General features: G+C 33.8%; 4 protein-coding genes across 9 annotated transcripts in view; 2 read left to right on the top strand and 2 right to left on the bottom strand.

Annotated features, from left to right (window-relative positions):
* LOC148618962 (peroxiredoxin-like 2A) overlaps nt 1-159 on the bottom strand; it is a 35545-nt gene extending 35386 nt beyond the window's left edge. Inside the window, exon 1 of one of the 2 annotated variants that reach the window (XM_088578412.1) lies at nt 1-159. The gene's annotated coding sequence lies outside the window, so the exon portion shown is untranslated. The other variant, XM_088578414.1, reaches the window with a different exon arrangement.
* Nucleotides 151-7804, top strand: LOC148618965 (galactokinase-like). Of its 2 annotated transcripts, none has more exons than XM_088578409.1 (7): nt 151-357; nt 1807-1993; nt 2756-3017; nt 3396-3577; nt 4272-4422; nt 5973-6135; nt 6399-7804. In XM_088578409.1, the coding sequence occupies exons 1-7, from the start codon at nt 196-198 to the stop codon at nt 6468-6470; spliced, it is 1179 nt and encodes a 392-aa protein (XP_088434535.1). In that variant the 5' UTR covers nt 151-195; the 3' UTR covers nt 6471-7804. The 2 variants fall into 2 exon arrangements, with proteins under 2 accessions (XP_088434535.1, XP_088434536.1); XM_088578410.1 differs by having other exon boundaries at nt 308-404.
* LOC148618966 (tektin-3-like) lies at nt 7379-18620 on the bottom strand. Of its 4 annotated transcripts, none has more exons than XM_088578405.1 (7): nt 18470-18620; nt 11378-12123; nt 10279-10349; nt 9882-10025; nt 9354-9576; nt 8940-9094; nt 7379-8185 (listed from the first exon to the last, which is right to left on the bottom strand). In XM_088578405.1, the coding sequence occupies exons 2-7, from the start codon at nt 12092-12094 to the stop codon at nt 7972-7974; spliced, it is 1524 nt and encodes a 507-aa protein (XP_088434531.1). In that variant the 5' UTR covers nt 12095-12123; nt 18470-18620; the 3' UTR covers nt 7379-7971. The 4 variants fall into 4 exon arrangements, with proteins under 4 accessions (XP_088434531.1, XP_088434530.1, XP_088434529.1 ...); XM_088578404.1 differs by having other exon boundaries at nt 18463-18607; XM_088578403.1 differs by lacking the exon at nt 18470-18620 and adding an exon at nt 13988-14141.
* The window catches only part of LOC148618967 (cytosolic Fe-S cluster assembly factor NUBP1 homolog), a 27037-nt gene continuing 22088 nt past the window's right edge, over nt 14123-19071 (top strand). Inside the window, exons 1-3 of the mRNA XM_088578411.1 lie at nt 14123-14199; nt 14864-14968; nt 16568-16701. Of these exons, the coding sequence (XP_088434537.1) occupies nt 14169-14199; nt 14864-14968; nt 16568-16701 (270 nt within the window). The 5' untranslated portion in view covers nt 14123-14168. The remainder of the gene's footprint in view (nt 14200-14863; nt 14969-16567; nt 16702-19071) is intronic.

Below are 19071 nucleotides of genomic sequence, written 5' to 3' on the forward strand. Positions count from 1 at the left end.
CAAACATATTTTTGAATGTATATCCTCAATTCAGACGAGTTTTATAACTATACGGAAGTCTTAAACATGAAATTCTATCTTGTCGGCACAGTATACCTTTTTACATGTATCCTGATATCCCTCGACTTGACCTCCACTGTGTGACCCCTATTAGATAAAGAGAAATATCTTACAAATTTGAATATATATAATGTAATGGCTACATTTATACCAGAAGTTTCTGAGTTGTTATCCACTGCTAGGGAAGCATTTGTGAGGCAATTTGATGTTGAACCAGAAAAAGCAGCATACGCACCTGGACGTGTGAACCTGATCGGAGAACATACTGACTATAACGACGGATTCGTGCTACCAATGGTTTGTTACACTGAAAATGACTACTGCACAACCAGAAACACCATTTAGTATGTGTTTCAAAAAATCTCAAATCACTATTTTCAAATTTTGAGGCTTCAGAGATCTGTCTTATATATTTTATCCCCCCCCCCGAAAAAAAACAACACACACATTGCACACCCCTTCAACTGCACGAAATTTCAGATTAACTACCTAACTGCCAAGAAATGTCATGCGTACTGAAATGTTTTTGGACGTACTGTATTTTAATGAGCTTATTTGTTTGTTCTTTGCATTTTTCACTGGGGTAAAGCGGGTGACCGTAGCGGCCGTTACGGTCATCCAAAGATTTAGGATGGAAATTCGGATAAGAATAATTTCCTTTAATAAAGTTGTGCTTTAAAGTTATTCAACAAAATAAACATGACGAGTAGTAATTCATAAATACTTGATATTTGAGGCTGGAAGCACATGGGTAAAACGTATGGTTAATGAGAAATTACAAGGCAAATATATTTAATTCCTTGTTAAAAGTAACGGCGGGATGACCATAACGAAGAATCGGTCTTCTTTTTCTAAGGATGACCGTAACATGCGACAAGAGATGTCCGTAACATGAGAAATATTTCGTAATGAGAGTTTGCACTTTACCATAATGATTAACGTTGAATTGCACAAGATTTCACTGAATAATGTTAAAACTGATGTACTTAATAAATTACTTCCAAATGGCTTCTGCTACAAGCAGTGTTTTGTACAAAATACTGAAAAAAAATACACCTTAAACTATTTAGCACGTTAACGTTGAATCAATGGATTTGGCGATCCATATTTGACTTGAAGACTTTCCTGATGTTTCCCTGGGAAAAAGTCCTAAATATAACAACCGGACAGAAAAGTTCCCTCGTGTTAAGTAATGCAGAAACATCATGATAATGTATATCTATGGCTGCCGCGTGCGGTAAGGAATATTGATATTGTTGGCTTGCATACGACTGGGAGTGTATGTGTGGCATACAATTTCTATTTTCATATTATAATTCTATGTGAGATCTGAACTGTTTTGAATATAATAGAAATGAAAAACAGCTTTGATAGAAAATAGACATAAGAGGTAATCTTTTATTCATATCAAATGATATGAGAATATTAAGTGGTAGAGTTTTTGGTGATTCAATACACACACACACATAAAGATCACAGGGGTAAAGCGGGTGACTGTAACGGCCATTATGGTCATCCACTTTACCCTAGTGATCTTTGTGTTGGTAACAGGAGTTTGGTGTTTATTCCAGTTATTGCTGGTGTGGATGTGAACTGTGTAATAATGTTTGGGTTCAGTATAGTGCCGTCGGATGATATTTGATACACGCTGTGTGTGATATCTGTTTCAAAGATGAAATAAAGAAATACATAAAACGAAACTTAGAAATTGTTACACTTGAAAATAGAAGAATATTTATATTGTAGGCACTTCAGATGGCGACTGTCGTCGTCGGAAGAAGAACTAGTAACACATCTTGTAGATTGTTAACTCTCGCAGATATCGGAGATGAAACCTACGTGGAGTTTCTAGCACCCAGAAAAGATCAACGACTTCCAACAAGTCCTATACATTGGTCGAACTATGTTATAGGCGTTGTTCAGCATTACCACGGTAATAACCAATGCTTTTCTGGCTGTTACCACTGAAGCTGTAAGATTAATACAAATTCTTAATAGAGTTTTAAAAAGGCGGTAGCATACATGTGGGATGATGATTGGGTTTTTTTTACGGTCTTGACTGTCCTTACGGGTCTCGCACGACCGCCCCTTACGGGGAATCTGTTTGTAATGCCGGTTAGTAGTAGAAGGTAGCGGAGCCCAGCCTTCGGGATACCTGACCGAAGAATTCAGTCAGAGTATGTCCTACTAGCGGCTGGGCTGCTGTGTTGACGCTCTGGCCTACTCCCAGACCCCACGTGGGTCACCGCTCCAACTGTTTGGGAGTACGTCAACGTGTAGAGTGCACATACATGTGTATGCGTGTCTTAGTACTTATAGTAGATTGTGGTAAATAACGAGAAACGTCCACTGAAATGAATCTCTCTCGGATGGTTGAGAAGAAGCCACCATTTTCTGGCACTAGGTCTAACCCTATTCAGCCATACAAAACTAATCAATAATCCTTATAAACTGTGAGTAGAAAACCATTTAACTCTGAGGGGTGGGACTGGCAGGTTTTGAAAATAAATATTCTGACCTACACCTCTTTAAAAATAGATTTTTTTACTTCAGTCCCGACATCAGTAGTATTACAATAACCACTGCAGGTAAATTGTTTTAAGAGGCCATACTCTTTGGTTCATGGCTGTTTCTGGTATTATGTAGCAAATGACAGTTAAACACATTTTATACCATACTTTCCTCATTATTTCAGGTCCTGTGTTTCCTTTTGACGTAGTAATCGTCTCTTCAGTCCCGTTTGGCGGTGGTGTGTCTAGTTCTGCATCACTGCAGGTTGCTATATACACCTTGTTGGACGAATTTAACAATATTCAAACTGGAAGGGTATCTTTGAAGGACAAAGCCAAGAGGTGTATGGACGCAGAACACGAGTATATCGGTCTCATGGACGGAATAATGGATCAGTTTATATCATTTACGGCACAAAAAAAACATGCACTTTTGCTTGATTGTAGGTATATCAACATGCTTCTCATATCATAAATAATATAAAATAGAGGTTTGGAGATCTATATCACAACTGGGTTCAGAGAAATGAACATTGAGACGTTTGGTTTCTATTGGCTTAATTACCATCACTACTGTAACATATACTCCTATTGTATGTTTGAGTTACAGAGTCACAAAAATCATAATGACTGTGACCCAATGAACAAGTGAATCACATGCAATTAGGTGAAGAAAAAATATCTTTTTTTAACTTCCTGCTCATACTCATTTCAAATAAGAACAAACAATTTGCAAATTTAACCAGTAAAGCATCGAATTTCTTGTAAAGACCATTACCACAGTTGATTTTGTTTTTTCCTGCTACAGTAAATTTTGTTTTCAAGGTCACTGGAGAGTTTTCAAATCCGTATACAAGAAGCTTCGGTGATAGTGCTATTGACAAATTCAAACGTTCGCCATGAACTAATAAATACTGAATATCCTACACGAACGCAGCAGTGCAAAGATGTAGCCGCAGTCCTGGGTGTTGGTAGTCTCCGTGATGTATCTTTACAACAACTTAAAGGTTAAGTTCCATTATGTATGTCAACGGGGGACCAATTGCAAATACAGGGACAATTTGAGGCAAAAATTGGCAAATTATAGTCTTGATCCCCTTTTATAACTTTCCGGATTTGACCCCTTTTTCAAAATTAATTTTCTCGACCCACACTTGGTTATTATTATTTAAGGAGATTCTGACCTCCACAGTTAGACTAGTGCATGATTGAAAAAAATATGAAAAAAGATATTTCAGGATTCCATAAAATAGTAATATTATTGCAGAACTTCTAACTGACTATTTATTTAATACGTATGCTAGTTAGAACAATATTGCTTTGAATGAGGAAATTTTCAGGTGATTATGCTAGCTTTTTTATTGTATGCAAGGTTTTTTAATGAGTTTCAATACTGATGTTTATTTTGAACCACGGTTTAATTAAGCGTGTTTTGTCCTAAACCTAAGCCTTGACCTTTGGCAATCTATATACTATCTGTAAGTTTACCTGTACACCAACCTATCTTTATCAAGGCTTTTAAAGACTATTCTTATTTTTTGACACGTATTTGCTTCCAGCCGTGAAGTTACATGGATAAGTATGTCAAAATGAGTCTTTACAAAATTGTGAATAGATATTTGTAATACTTACAATATCTTAAATCATTCTTGAATACGATTCTAAGCTTAAAGTATTTGACACAAGTCTTTTCATTTGCAGCAAAAAAAGACCGAATAGACCCTGTACTTTTTAAAAGAGCGCACCACGTGATAACAGAGATCAAACGTACATCAGAGGCAGCCCGAGCTCTTGAAAGGAACGATGTCGTAACAATGGGACAACTTATGGTAGATAGTCACAACTCTCTCAGGTCTGTCGACGGGCTTGGTTTGCAAGTGAAGACATTGACAAGCAATTTCCAAAGTTTCCAAGAAATAGCAATGACTTTAAAATTTATCTTTTTTTAAGAAAAAAAAAACTGATTCAAACCATTATATCAGACATGAAACAGAAGAGGTTTAATTGAAAATTTTATGATCCCACTACCCGACAAGAAGATGTCATGGGCTATACCTGTTCCTTCATAATCCAAATAGGATGTCACCAAGTCTGGAAATAGCTTACCAGTACAACTTCATGATTAAATCAAATGTTGATATTCAACACGATACCAGTGGACGGCGTAGTGTGTTCTTGTTTGATTTCTCAGGGCCGTAACTACCATTGGGGCAATTGAGGCAATTGCCTCCCCTAGAATTTCGGCAACAATAATTTTTTTTCTTCTAAATATAATTGCGCATTTGAAAAATCGATTCCCAGAGAAACTGAAATCCGTTTTCTGTGGCAATTGTTTGCTACCGTCGTTGATAAAAAAAAAAAAAACTTGACCGCTGTAGTTGTTAATATTACGAAAACCCAGTACATGTTCATACAGTGGCTTGCTCCCACTATCAAATATGCGGCCTCATTAGTATGTAACCTATAGTTATATACTAGTAGTGTCGTATATTTGATAAAGGGAGTAAGCCACTGTGATGTACATGAATGATTTACCAACCCGAAATGACTTTCCTCAAGAAGTAGTAAAATGCAACAGGTCAAGTTGAAGTGTATTAGAGACTTTAAACTCTTTTTGAATGCTTGACAAAAAAGATGGATAATCAAAAAAATTATTTTAGATGCAAACCAAGTGCCAATTTCAAGGATTATTTTGGTGTTCGGGGGTGATTTAGCATTACAGTAACTCGGGCTTTGGAGTTCAGCGGAAAAATGAATCACACTTCGTCCTCCGATATTTCAATTGGAGTGTCCTAAGTGTAAACTGGTCGATTTGAGTGGTCCCTTATATCCAAATGTATGATATGGTCAAAGCTACAGACAAAACAATATCAGTGAAAAAATTATGGAACCCTTTTAAGTCAATAATTAAAGGACTGTAGCCATATGGGTGGTGGTAAGAAAATCCACTTTCGGGGCAGAATATAACAATAATATAATAAGCGTATAGTGTGTACATCTTTGTTATTTTTCAAATCTACCAGATTATTAAAATTGCATGTATTTTGTAAAGGAAGATCTGACCAATAGGGCCGAAATTTAAGATAGAGAAAGAAAATGTGGAATAATGTCAAATGATACATACAAAAACAAATAATTACTTTTGTAATATATATATTTACATCAATTCAAGAAATCATGTTCCCAAACTCCTGGAATATGTCCAATTTTATGCCATTACATAAAAAAAATCTGAGGCCCTTAATCGCCGGCCCCTAACCCCTGCCTCCTATGTAAAGGAGTCTTATGTTGAAACTAATCTGACACCACTCTGTGTTAATTATACCCGTTATAGAAAAAAGATTGAAATTGGTAATTTTTATTTGAAAACCTTTCATAATGTCAGAAAACTAATTCTTGTAGAGATGATTATGCAGTATCATGTGCGGAGCTTGACGAATTGGTGATAGCAGCACTAGAAGTTGAGGGTGTATACGGATCCAGGATGACCGGTGGTGGTTTTGGCGGTTGTACAGTCACTCTTGTCAAACCTTCATGTATTAATCAGGTCATACACAATATTCAGGTACCCATCTTAAATGACTAAAACGTTGTATTGTAATACTTTAATACTATAACATTGCACTTCGAGAATAATTTTTTGTTGGTGTACTTTGTATATAAATCATTGCTGATCGTGCTTGAGAACTTCTAATATTCAAACCTCTTATGGAAGTCGATATGCTGTATGAATATTGTTACAAAATGCGACTTACTCAAATAATCGAAATCGGGTAAAGATGAACATCGCTGCATGATTAATTTTACTATATTATCTTTCTTTTTCAGACAAAATACTCAAAGAAAGCGACTTTTTATATCTGTAAGCCATCAGGGGGATCAACAGGAATAATTGTTTGAATACCTTTATAATACATGCAACATTATTGTTATTTTCCTTGATGAGATATGTTGTTTTTTTTTCAAATTCAGCATTTGTGTGCACTGAACAGTTTTAGTTTGATTTTATTTGTACTGTATTCATCATCTCACAAGTTGATTTTGATGGATTTAAAAGAAAACTTTAATTTCGTAACTCGAACTTGGATTTCCAATTAATTCGATGAATGTGATATGATGAATGTGAGTCACATAGTAGACGTATTGAGATATAATTTATTGACAATGACAACGTGACAACAGTTTTCGCTTCTTTGCACAACTTTTAAATAAAAGGCTAGAGGTAGCTGTAATTCTACTTGAAAAAGGATCGCTACCTATCCGTTTTAGCCCTAGCCACCAATAGGCAGGCATGGGCATAGATCAAACTTACAATCAAATTTCCAGTAAAAAAAATTCTATTACACTTCACCTGATAAAAGAATGGAAAATAAAATTAAAAGAGCTTTATCGAACTTACATCACCATTCCAAAAAAAAAAAAATAAATAAATAAAATAAACACAAGGCGAGATATTATGCAAGTTTTCTAGAGGTTGTTCTTTATACTTTTTTGTTTTGGATTGTGGCGTTTTTGAATTGTTAAAATGCTTAGTCCGTCTATACAAACCTTAAAGCATTGTAAGTTAGAGCTATTGGAGCTTACAGTTAATTGTGAGTTTATCCGCGTGTGAACTCTATCCGACAATGCATCTCTTGGTCGACACAAATCGAGTGACTTGCTTAAAAAACAAACTAAGCAGACATAACTTTGCTTACAATGCATGGCAGGAAAAAAGACAAATGTCAAAAATACGGAGATAAAGGCATGAGAAGAACCAAGCAAGCATTGTCAATATTTAAAAACTTAAAATACAAATCGAACACACCTTTCACAGCATCCATTTTATTTTTCAAAGTGTTCAACCTTTACAAATACGGTTTTGAGCAAACATTAGATTGTTTATGACAACATAAATAATAATAATAAAGAAAAAGAAAATATTTGATGAATTTTAATTAAACAAAGCACTATGCATTTAATTAACATTGATTCATCACACAGGTGCAAATACTGACAGGTAACATGACTATATTTAGTAATAAATAATTTCTATTTATATCACAGTTGTGGCTTTTCTTATTTACAAAGCATCTGATGCTGGGCCTATACACCTCCCTCTAGAAAATACATTTTTAGCTTTATAGGTGCAAAAACCATCAATAAAAAGATACTGGCAAAAGTATGACAGACGGAAAGAACAAGAATTAAACCTTATTATGCAAAAGAAACAAAGAAAACATAACAACAGACAATACACATAACAAATTGCCCAATAAAGAAGTCAGTATGGTATCACAGTAACAATGATCCAGGCATAATACTGATTCTCAGTGACAGGTTTTATATTGTTGTTGGCTCCTAAAAAAGTCAGTTTACTCTTTCTCTTCTCAGATTTTGATTTAGAGTTCATTTTTTTTCATTAGACTGATACAATACGTGGAGACATTGGGAAAGTTTTACGCATTCCCAGACATTTTTCTCTATCGATGAAAATACTGTTGTTCTTGACGGACAGATCATGTTCCAATGTGGCCTTGGTTTTCAAGAGTTCCTGAAGAGCATTTTCAGCCATTCTCAGTTTCATCTGGAGAGACTCAACAGTTTCAGTGATTTCTGCTACTTCAGAAAACAATCTGTTGAAAAAGAAAAAAAAAGGTTAATACAGCAAAGTCATTTTCCCAATAACTACAACTGAGATGCCATCATTGTTATTAAACAAATTGAGAAAATGCATTGTTAACAATGAGTGGTGTGAATTGTTGTTTTCACTATTGGTCATGTCTTCAGTCCAGGCTTTATTTCGATAACATTTATTTTTACTGCTGATTTACTACTGAAATATTTTGTTTAACACTTTAGTAGAACAGTTCGGTATAGTCGAGGTCAGGATCGATATGACAGGGCCGGATCCAGACACTTTGAAAAGAAGGTGTGCCAGCCAAGATTCCACAGAAAAGGGGTGTTCTATGTCATTATTTGCATTTTTTGTCGATTTTTCACATGAAAGCGACAAATTTTCCAACAAAATGGTGGATGGCAAACCCCTGTCCTTCCCCTCTCAGGATTCGCCACTGTATGGAAATACGTTTCATGGTTACTATATCTTATTCATTTGATCAGAATCTATGTATTTTTTCCCAACTTATTTCTCCAGGCCCTGTCGCCACAAAACTTGAAAAATTACTTAAGTCTGAGAAAATTCTTCACTGGTTTTGACACCATCATCCTCAAAGACTGTGACTGGAGTTACCATGCGAATATTCTCGGACTTAAGTGTTTTTTTTTTAAATTTAGTGGCGCCGGTTGCCAGTTCTTTTGAAGTTAATGTAAGGGGTAGATTTTCAGGTACATTGCCAAGAAGTTCTAATTGTAAATAGAGGTGCTAACCTGTGTTGTACTGGATCTCTGCACAGTTCTACGTTGGGTCTGTGAGTTCTGGTTTCAAGTCTGGTATGGGCGACTTGCATTGGTTGTTCCTTGTCCTGAATAGCCTTCTTGATCAACTCAATGTTCTTCTCCATATCGAAAATTTCTTGAAGTACCTATGGAAAGAAATCTTCATTGCCGTGGTATCGTCGAAAACAAGGGAAAAAGGGAAAATTCGGACCTTGTTATCCTTTTGTACATTCTAGTAGTTAATTATTTTATTTCTTAACGAATGCTTATTGTGTTTTAACTAAAGTTTTTTTTTAAATAAAAGTATATTGCACGTTTCCATATTTCACAGTTAAATAAATAGTTTTAACGGAATGTCGTGTTTTTATTTTTATTTTATATTTTATTTGTTTTATTTATACATACCTTAGACAAGTGAGTCTGCAATTTGTTCCTAGCATCTGTGGATTCTTGACATCTCTGAGATAGGGCTACATTGACAGAGTTCCATTCTTGCCACATTTCATTAGCACATGAGTTGAGCACACTCTCGATCTCGTTTCTCATTTGACGAGAAGCTGCTCTCTCGCTCTGTGATCTCTGGATGTTGTCATTGCTGAACTTAGCCCAGGTTTCTGGTACAGAAACGCTGCAACAATAATTCAAAATATAGTGGACGACGATAGGGAAAGAAACATTTAGAAAGCAATCTGTTGAGGAATCTTAGTCTTTAATAATTTAACTATATAGATATAGTCCGAAACTGTAAACTGAAACCATCTGGTGAAGTGATGTAAATGTGTAAATCCTTGGCATTGAAGAGTTCACGATTTGGGTGTATTTGATTAATTCAAAGTATTCCTGAACGAAATAACTCGTTTTTAAGACACCCATGACGTAATTTGAAATTTTGCAAGGTAAGCCTTACAATTAATTTGCGAAAAAAAAACTTACGTGTTGTCAATTCTGTTAACACCATTGTGGAATGCTAATCCTCTAGAGTTGTTCCTCATCTGGTGACAGGAAGTATCAAGGTTTAGAGCATTGAATTTATCACCTTCATCCTTCTCAAGCTCATGTTGGGCAGCACGGTTCAGACTAAAACACCAGACACAGTATATCAATCATCATAGTTATTCTCACATGAAGAAACATTAAAAAAACAGCAGGCACACAAAAATGGAACAATTGTAATTCGTTGTATATTCACTTAATTAATCCGAACCAGAAATCTAAAACCTTCCACCATTTTTCCGATTTTTTTTCACACGCAAAAAAACGTCTTACAGAAAAAAAAACAAGTACACTATTTACTTGGAAAAAATCTAACAGTGAAAGAAAAAAATCTCACCCAAGTTGGACATTGGCACGTTCAATTGTGTTTCTCATCTTGTCTTGGCATCTCTTAATTATATCTACTTCCTGAAAAAAAGAACCATAAACGTTAGAATTTTAGTAACTACTTGTAAGAACAAATTATAGTCCACACGGAGTGTAATATTAGACATTTTTGCATTGTGTTTGTGTGTTTGATAAATATTATTTTTGTAAAAGAATCTATTGTTTTAACTTTACAAATTTATATATGTGAATGTAATTACAAAACCACGAACATTTATATCATAGAATAACATTAAAACTTCACTGTTTTACAGTAGTAACTAGGCAGTGTTGTAATGTGAGGTGTCGTTCATTTATGCAAGTTACTATGATTTGTTTGTCTAGTCTACATTTCTAACTGATTGAGAGATAAAGATAATATAATTTCATACAATACGTCCAATTATAATCCACTCGTTATAAGCATAAGCTGTAACCAGAGGCAGATAAACAATAGTATGTATAAGTGACGTACCAAGTGAAAGTACGTGACATGAAAGCCTAGTGAAATACTTATAAATTACATCTTAAGGGGATTTAAAATAAAGTCCAAATCTAATCGGCATTACTAATTTGCTTACTTTATTTCTTACCCTATTTCTTATCGTGAAGTAAGATATAACCAATCAAATCATATTGTTTGGACTTAAAGAAAGGTGAAATAAATATAAGTATTGGACAAACAATATCGATAATATCAGACAGTGCTTTTTTTAATTGAACTTGTGAAAATTAAGTGTCACTTAAATCAGGGAGTGAATATAAGAAAGTTCCTGCTTTAATCCTCTGATTTTGTAGTTGTTGTAAAAGTGGACTTTACTCCTAAACTTCCACCCTTGAATTAATTTTATGGTAACTTTGAACAACCATCGTAAAGTTTTCATTTTGAACACTAGAACGACATCTCTCCAGAATTATTCATTTCACAGTCTATGAAATTCGATTGACTTTAGTACTATATGTGTTACAATAGGAATAATCAGTCACCCGCAGTCCCTGAAGAAAACCTGAAGTCAACTTATCTTTTAACAATTAATGCATTTCTCATATATCAACCAAAACTCACTCACCCTAATCAGTTCCTTTTCTGGGTTATCGTGCACAAGATCAATGCCTTGACGTTTTTCTCTGTTGTATAGACATTCCTGTGATATATGGAGCGGGTTGTCGGTTTCTTGAAGAGCTTTCTCCAAAATCCTCTTAGCTTCATTAAGGGCGCCAATTTCTGTGACCATGTTATCTGTTTCATGATTAACCTCTGTTTTCCAGAACTGAATATCACCGATTCTTTCTCCGAGACGTTTTCCGACATCGCTCTGTGTTCTCTTAGTCTTGTCGTCGGTTTCACGACAAAGACGAACGGTGTCGAATCGGAGACGTTCCGCTGCACTTCTTGTTTTATCAGATACTAAATAATTACTTTGATTTGAACTCTGCCAATCATTTGGTGTGAATCGTGTGTACAATGAGTTTCTAGCAGCAGCAAATACAGATGGAACTTTAACATTGTCTAATTCAGATAGCTGGTTCCTGGCGGAAAACGGTTCTGGTACGCTTCTAACTAAGGCTGAACTAGGATTTACACGTGCGGTTTGGTAGTATGTGCTAGGTCTCCATGGAAGGGTAGTTAGGGATCGCCTGAGGGGTGAAGGGGCAGGATAAGTGTCAGTTGCCTTATATGAACCCTGCATGGTACTTATATTAGGCAGAAATGACTGTGTATTGCTTCCTCCAAGCCTTGGCCCGGTCATATATGTGGCAGTTTGGGTATGGCCCAAGTATTCCATCTTGGGTGGTGGAAATGAAGGCTCGGCTTCTGTTCAAGAAAAAAAAAGAACAAAAGTTATAAAGTGGATGCCATAGAAAAAAAATAGTGGGTTGGGAATGTCCATTCAATACATTCCAATAAAATAACCCAATATCATAAAATTTGTAAGCAAATATATCATTTACCCTGTGTTGATATATATAAGACATTGTATATGCTGTAATATTTCCCTTGGTCGTATGTAGCAACCAAAAGCACCACAGTGTATATATCAGGTAAATATAAAAATGCTGTTTCTATCATAAACTAAAAACCAAAATGCAGGTTTTGATCAAGAGAAATATAATTTTTGCAATAATTTATAACGTAAAAATAAAAAGTTTAGTAAATGGTAATATAAAACTTAACATTACGATTACTGCTGGAGTAGCTAAGTAACTTCAAATTGTTCTCAAGTGAGTTTTGAAAAAAAAGATATACGTAATTCTATAAATATCGATAAGTTATACGTGTAATTTGAAATCTTCTTTTCTTGTATACCTCTACAAATGTATTTCAAAGTTAATAAAAAAAACATTTTTTATCAAACGAAATGTTAATTAACAAATACCTGATGTGAAACAGTCCAGACACCCAACGAATATTACAAGATATTAAGTATGATAAATTTCAATGATTGTTAATCCTCGTTCTATTTAAATGGCCACATACAAATTAGAAATAGTCAATGTTTACGATCCGACCGCTGCTTAGAGACACCAAGCAACGGGGAAGGAAAAGTGCTCTGGTGCACTATCGATCGAAATACGCTTGAATAGAGCATGAAATACAAGCGACAAGGGCCAGATATTAATGTCATATAAATCCATATGCTGTTAATAATGTGTCGTAATCATATCATGTATGTTTAAAATATCATGTTTCGTGACTGGTCATATATATTTTAAATAGTTACGGCTTATTACGTGTTGTACACAATCAATTATGCCTCATTGTTATTCCATTTAACAATTATTGTCACAATGAGTTCTGATATTATTTATTCGGTATTAGTAATCGACTTGGTTGGATATCAGTCTTTTTGCTTTTTCCAATTTTACGTATGAAGATGAAATACAAGATAGAGAAAGTGGAAAGAGAAACTGTCCAGTGAGGAACCGGTGGGTGGGGAAAGGGGGGGGGTTTGCAGGCCCCATCTTTGTTGGATAATGTTAATTTCGCGCAAAAATTGGCATTATTGAGCAAATATTGCCCTGAACTCCCTTTTTCAGGACTACTCCTTTTCAAAATCTCCGACACTGCTGCTTACCTTCGACTGTCAATCTCACGTAGTAAATACAAAAAGTACTGGTATTCTTCCAATCATATATAAATTTATACATACTTTCAAGAAGGCGCTTAGTACTAGCATAGGACTAGCAATTTTGCGTCTTCAGATTTATTTTAGTTCAATACCAAATATCAATTGAATTATTAAACTAATTCGTAATCATTTCGTTAAAAATATGTTATATTAGATCCCATAGTGGGTATATTTAGAATAAAAAAAAACATAACTAATCAAGTTTCATTAATTTGACGAACTGTGTAACAAATAAATAATAAATGAATAAGTTTTATTTAGAAATTAGAGTCGGTATGCAATACATAATAATATTAAATAATGTCACTGCCTGTCATGCAGTACCATATTATTCACCAGATTTTTACTAAATAGTTATTGAAACTGCATAAAATCCTTGAATTCTATATTTCAATGTGAAGACCAAAAAAGTTATTAAATCGGATCTTGTCCTATGCCACACCCTCCCCCCTTTTCCCCCACGCATTTTTTCCCGTCCTCCTGAAAACAATAAATAGTAACATATCAACCACCCAAAAGTATTTTTAAAGAAAGAAAGGATGGACTTACCACAGTCTGTGTACAGTTTTGCACACTGACATCTGTGGCCACTTGGCAAAATAGCAGATATCATCTTGAAAATTAGTTTTTTGCTTTTGAAATTTTGCGCCTCACAACATATTTAAACTTCCCGAAATGCACCTGTAGTTGTGGGCGTTACCAAAACCAAGGGCGATAATCTATAAACAATATGGCGGACGTTCCAGCGGATGCACCCCAACGTGAGTTGAATTATCATGCAGTTGTTCTCATTAGAGTTTGACAGTAGTGTTTATTGATTTAGAATTGTAGACATTGTTATATTGTTACAGTCTATTAATTTGATATACTCGTTTTTATTTTATATTATTCGAGCTTATGTTATTTTTTCCTACATTTGTCTGTCAGAAATTAAATGGAAACGTGAATTTCAGTCATTTGACTTAGTTATTAGAATTCTTACAGAATTAACATTGGTCTGTTATAATCACTGAAATGATTTTGTTTTGGCACGTCGATAAAATTTTAACACAAAATTGCTTTGTGAATTACACTGTCGAAGAGAAACTGTTTTCTTGGGCTTTGAAACAAGTCTATTTTTATATCTCATCAAAATTCTCATGTCACTAATCACTAAACTATATTGCATGCTTATTAATTTCCCCTAAAGTGCTTGAGTGTAGCTTATTTCAAATTGTAATATAATAATTCCCTTTTAAGTATAGTATGAGTAATTTTACTCTGATGACATGTTATGACTTTTACATACGTATATTGAATTTTGTTGACAAGTTTTCTTCTTAAATCAAACTTGCAGATGATACAAATGTCAATGGAAAATATCAACTCATGTAGTAGCCAATAATTTAAATTTTGATGTCATTTTACTTGTAAATTTGTCTGTAGATTGTCCAGGAACACAAAGTGTATCAGCTGGTAAAGTTGAAGCTTGTGCTGGGTGTCCAAATCAGTCAATTTGTGCCAGTAGTCAACCTAAAGGCCCAGATAAAGGTCAGTACTCAATAAAAAAGGATCAAATTTGTGACTGAGACCTGTAAATTTATATTTTCTGTGAAATGCAATAATTATGCTTCTCTTTAAATATGCCTAGCCTATCTTCCTAGAAGGGAAGTATTATGGCATACTGTTCTTTGTCCACCTGTCATCACACATTGCACAGTAATTAAAAATGCTTCCACCAATTTTTATGAAACTTCTGTAATTTTTCCTCTCTTTGATGAGCTCTTTTTCAATTTTTATAAATTTCCAATTTTAATTTGTTTTTGAGTTACTAACTTGGCTTTTTTCACTCAAAAAAGAGTAATCTATTCCTCCAAAATCTTAGACCAGTTTTCACCAATCTCAAATTATTAGTTTCTATTGATGTGAGCTATTTTTTAAAATTTTTATAAGGTTTAAAATTTTATATTTTTCATGCTATGGGACTTAATATCATCAAAATTGAGTGTTTTCTCCTACAGTTAGTATGTAGTACAACAACTCAAATAGTATTCCACATATTTCTATGAAATTTTTGTGAATTGTATTTCTATTTATGTTAACTCTCTTTCTATTTTGATAAAATTTAGATTTTACATTTTTGAGTCCTGGGAAGTTGATCTTTTGATACTGAGTAATTTCCATATTGATCTATCATGTCACATCCATTCCTTCTGTATCGTGTATTTGGATTGATGCATATCATAGAAGCATGTTTTGGGTGATTTTGCAAGTTTATCCATAAGCCTTACAAACTTTGTCAAGAAAAAGTCCTATTATGCTGGAATATATCAAAATGTGATAAAACCATTTTTGTGTACAGAAAATATCATATAAAGTTGTTATTCAATAGGCAATTCAGAAGGTATAGAATTTGGACAAACCAACATGTAGTAGCTGAATGTTTTATACATTTTTTTTGTTTTTATTTCTATCTTTATTGCCAAAGTCGATACAAACTGAAAGTTTACATTTCATTTGAATTATGTTAACACTAGATTTAAATGTATAAACCCAAATTTTGCCACAGAATAACAGATAGTGTTTGTTGAAATTATACATTAATAAGGCTAATTTAATAAAATGATTCTAAGAGGTCTGTAAATAAATTTACCAGTGCCAAAATTACACAGTTCTTTCTTTTCCATCATTTGTTCTCATCAGTTTAATAAATTTGTACATTTTTGCTGATGTATTTCCCTTTGTGTCTCAGTCTGTCCACAGTTTGTAACAAAACACAAATACTTACAGATATTATAATTTCTTTACCATGTTTTTTTTTGTCCTTACGGAAGGAAACTCCATTTCACTTTTAGTTATTTTCTTATTTTTATTTCAGAGTTAAGGGACTTTGACTATCATAAAGGAGGGACAGTTGTTCATTTGCTTTAGGGCAGCTGTTTATTAAAAGTAAAATATTTTAATATATAGTATTTGCCAAAGTAAATGGTACATCATACAAGCTGATTAGTAAATGTAGTTCTGACTGTGTTATCTATCATCTCATTAGCACAAAACCAGACAGATTTATCTTTAGGCTTTAGTAAAGATTCAAAGAATTTTCTATAGGAACATTGTCTTTAAGGTATCTTACATGTGTTTTTGTTGCAGATGTTGGTGAAATAAAAAATAGATTATCTTCTGTGAAGCACAAGATAATTATATTATCAGGGAAAGGAGGTGTTGGAAAGAGTACTTTTACAGCTCATCTAGCTCATGGCCTGGCTGCTCAACCTGATACCCAGGCAAGTAACAGCTCATCTAGCTGATGGCATGACTGCTCAACCTGATAATTGTGTAGGTTAGAGCTCATCTTGGTCATGGCATGCTGCTCAACCTGATAATCAGGTAGGTTACAGCTTATCTAGATCATGGCCTGGCTGTTCAACCTGATAATCAGGAAGATTACTGCGCACCTAGCCCATGGCATGATTGCTCAACCTGAAATTTGGGTGTTACAGCTAAATGAATATTGGTATGGCACAATTGCATTGTCAATAGACACTTTCTTCAGTGCAACAAACCAATATAAAACTTTGTATAGACTTATTTCAGGGCCAATTTCAATGAAGTTTTATTTACTGGTAAAGTATTGAAACTTTTAGACTTTTCTGATATTCTGAATCTCATTGTTGTATTTAAAATGTTGATTTATGGTTCCATTAAAGTTAGTCAAAAATGGTTTTAAAATAAAACTGCTGGATTTAAAATAAAGGGAGTTTTCAACATACATCATGTACTGAATCTAAGCATACGTTAGTTTCTTGATATAAGATATTGGCAGTTGGTCAAATGATCTCTATAAAGCATTTAAAAATGTAAAAGAAACTACATTATATACTCAGTCTTAAAGATAAAAGATTGCTATGTATTGAGTGTGTTAGCTGGAAGCTCAGTGACCTGAAAAAGTCAGTTTCTTTAGCTCAGAACCCTACAGATTCATATGATTTCTGTAGTTAGCAATTTATGTGTAAAATGGAAGCATGTATGTGCCAGCAAAACATGAACTATGCCTTCATTTCAATTTGAGATGGGACAAGAAATGTTTTTATCAGATATTTGTACACTGCTAACATTGTTCAAGTATTTAATTTCAATTTAAAGAATCAGACAAAAGCAATGTGGATATTTATACTAAAAGTATTTCTATTTTCCCTAACCATTCCTTGTTTTTTTAAATAGCACCAAAAGAAATTTATGAATGGATTTTTGATTTATATGCTATAGAATGAGGGTAAGTGATGTTTTGGAAAGCAGTTCCAGAGAATAATTGGTAATTTTCGAAAATTTAATAAAAAGTTGGCCACTAAGTGGTGCTGCCCGGCTTAAACTACAATCTAAATTCTTGTCCATAGTATTGTAGTAGACAACTGTACATATTTGGCTAGTTTATAGTACTAAAAATCTCACATTTTCTCCTCTCTGAGATATGAAATATCTATTGAAAGATAATTGGCCATAATGTCACCTCTTGAAGATACCAAAATAACTTTTAAAGATAACAGTAATATTCAGTAGTATCCAATGCCAAACACATTATTTTACCTGGGATTAAATGGACTATTTATTGGGTGATAATTGTTTCAGAATTATGGTTGAACTGTTTGATCAAGTTTCTTAAGGTCAATATTTGATTACAATTGGGGAAAGGATAAGTCAGAGGCTATCACAGGTTCCATAATGGGGCTCAAATATTTAAACTTCACGTTTATCTAGAAAAGTTTTCCACCAACTTTTGTTCAATAATGGTTAGTATGTTTACCTCTCTAGACAATCAATATCATTATTGACGAAAATTGTCTTAATTGACCAATTAACCTGTTAAAAGAGTTGGAAAATCAGAACCATCCGTTAGAAGGTTAATGTCAGGCTGAATTGATTTTTGAATTATTTTATGCCCTCCAATTTGGCATAAATGACCAATTGATCAATTAAAAGTGATATTCATTAGTAACAAACTTTGTTCTGCTTCTACCTGTAAAAAACAACAACAAATGTTAACTTACCACTTACAATTTCAAACTGTATCAAATGACAGACACCCTACATCTACCTTTAAAACTTCTACGTCCGGTTATACCCTATCAACAATACCTAGTGCCATGACAACACACTACCCATAAGGCCGTTGTCCCAATGAATTGATCTATAGGTAAAGCTACGTAGAAGTTCATATTGTTGATTGCTTCATTGGTCATTTAAAGTTACTCTGTTACGTTTCATATTGCAGATCTTTGAAGTATAATATTTAAACTAACTGTTTAGTTTAAGAAAATTATATTAGTTCCATTGTCTTGTTTTTCAATTATCTTAGATTTAAATAATTTTATCTTCAAACCATCTGTGTTGTATACTTGATATTTTATTAAAAGTACTTTCCGTTTAACAGATTTAAGTTAGGAAAATGAGGATTAGTATTTTATATTCGGGGGTATTCATTCGTGTTAAATTATGGAAGTGATTATGTCATGGAATACCTGAGATAAACAGAAGTGAGAAAACTTGATGATTGAAAGGTGTATAGACAGGAAGATTTAACATTATTTACATTTTAATGACTTTCAATTTCAAGTGAAGTCTTGAGACATCTGTTTACATACCGTGCTTGGATCCTA

Source organism: Perna viridis, chromosome 4 (genome assembly GCF_037379345.1).
Source record: "Perna viridis isolate PV_CMFRI_1.1 ecotype Kerala chromosome 4, ASM3737934v1, whole genome shotgun sequence".
NCBI classification, from domain to species: Eukaryota; Metazoa; Mollusca; class Bivalvia; order Mytilida; family Mytilidae; genus Perna; species Perna viridis.

Bases quoted from the DNA above. Each gene is read 5' to 3' on its own strand.
- LOC148618965 (XM_088578409.1), top strand. From the start codon at position 196: ATGGCTACATTTATACCAGAAGTTTCTGAGTTGTTATCCACTGCTAGG. The intron at 4,423-5,972 runs GTCTGTCGACGG...TAATTCTTGTAG, and splicing joins GATAGTCACAACTCTCTCAG to AGATGATTATGCAGTATCAT. The intron at 6,136-6,398 runs GTACCCATCTTA...TTTCTTTTTCAG, and splicing joins AGGTCATACACAATATTCAG to ACAAAATACTCAAAGAAAGC.
- LOC148618966 (XM_088578403.1), bottom strand. From the start codon at position 14,051: ATGATATCTGCTATTTTGCCAAGTGGCCACAGATGTCAGTGTGCAAAA. The intron at 9,577-9,881 runs GTAAGTTTTTTT...TTATTGTTGCAG, and splicing joins GTTAACAGAATTGACAACAC to CGTTTCTGTACCAGAAACCT. The intron at 9,095-9,353 runs GTATGTATAAAT...TTCTTTCCATAG, and splicing joins TGCAGACTCACTTGTCTAAG to GTACTTCAAGAAATTTTCGA.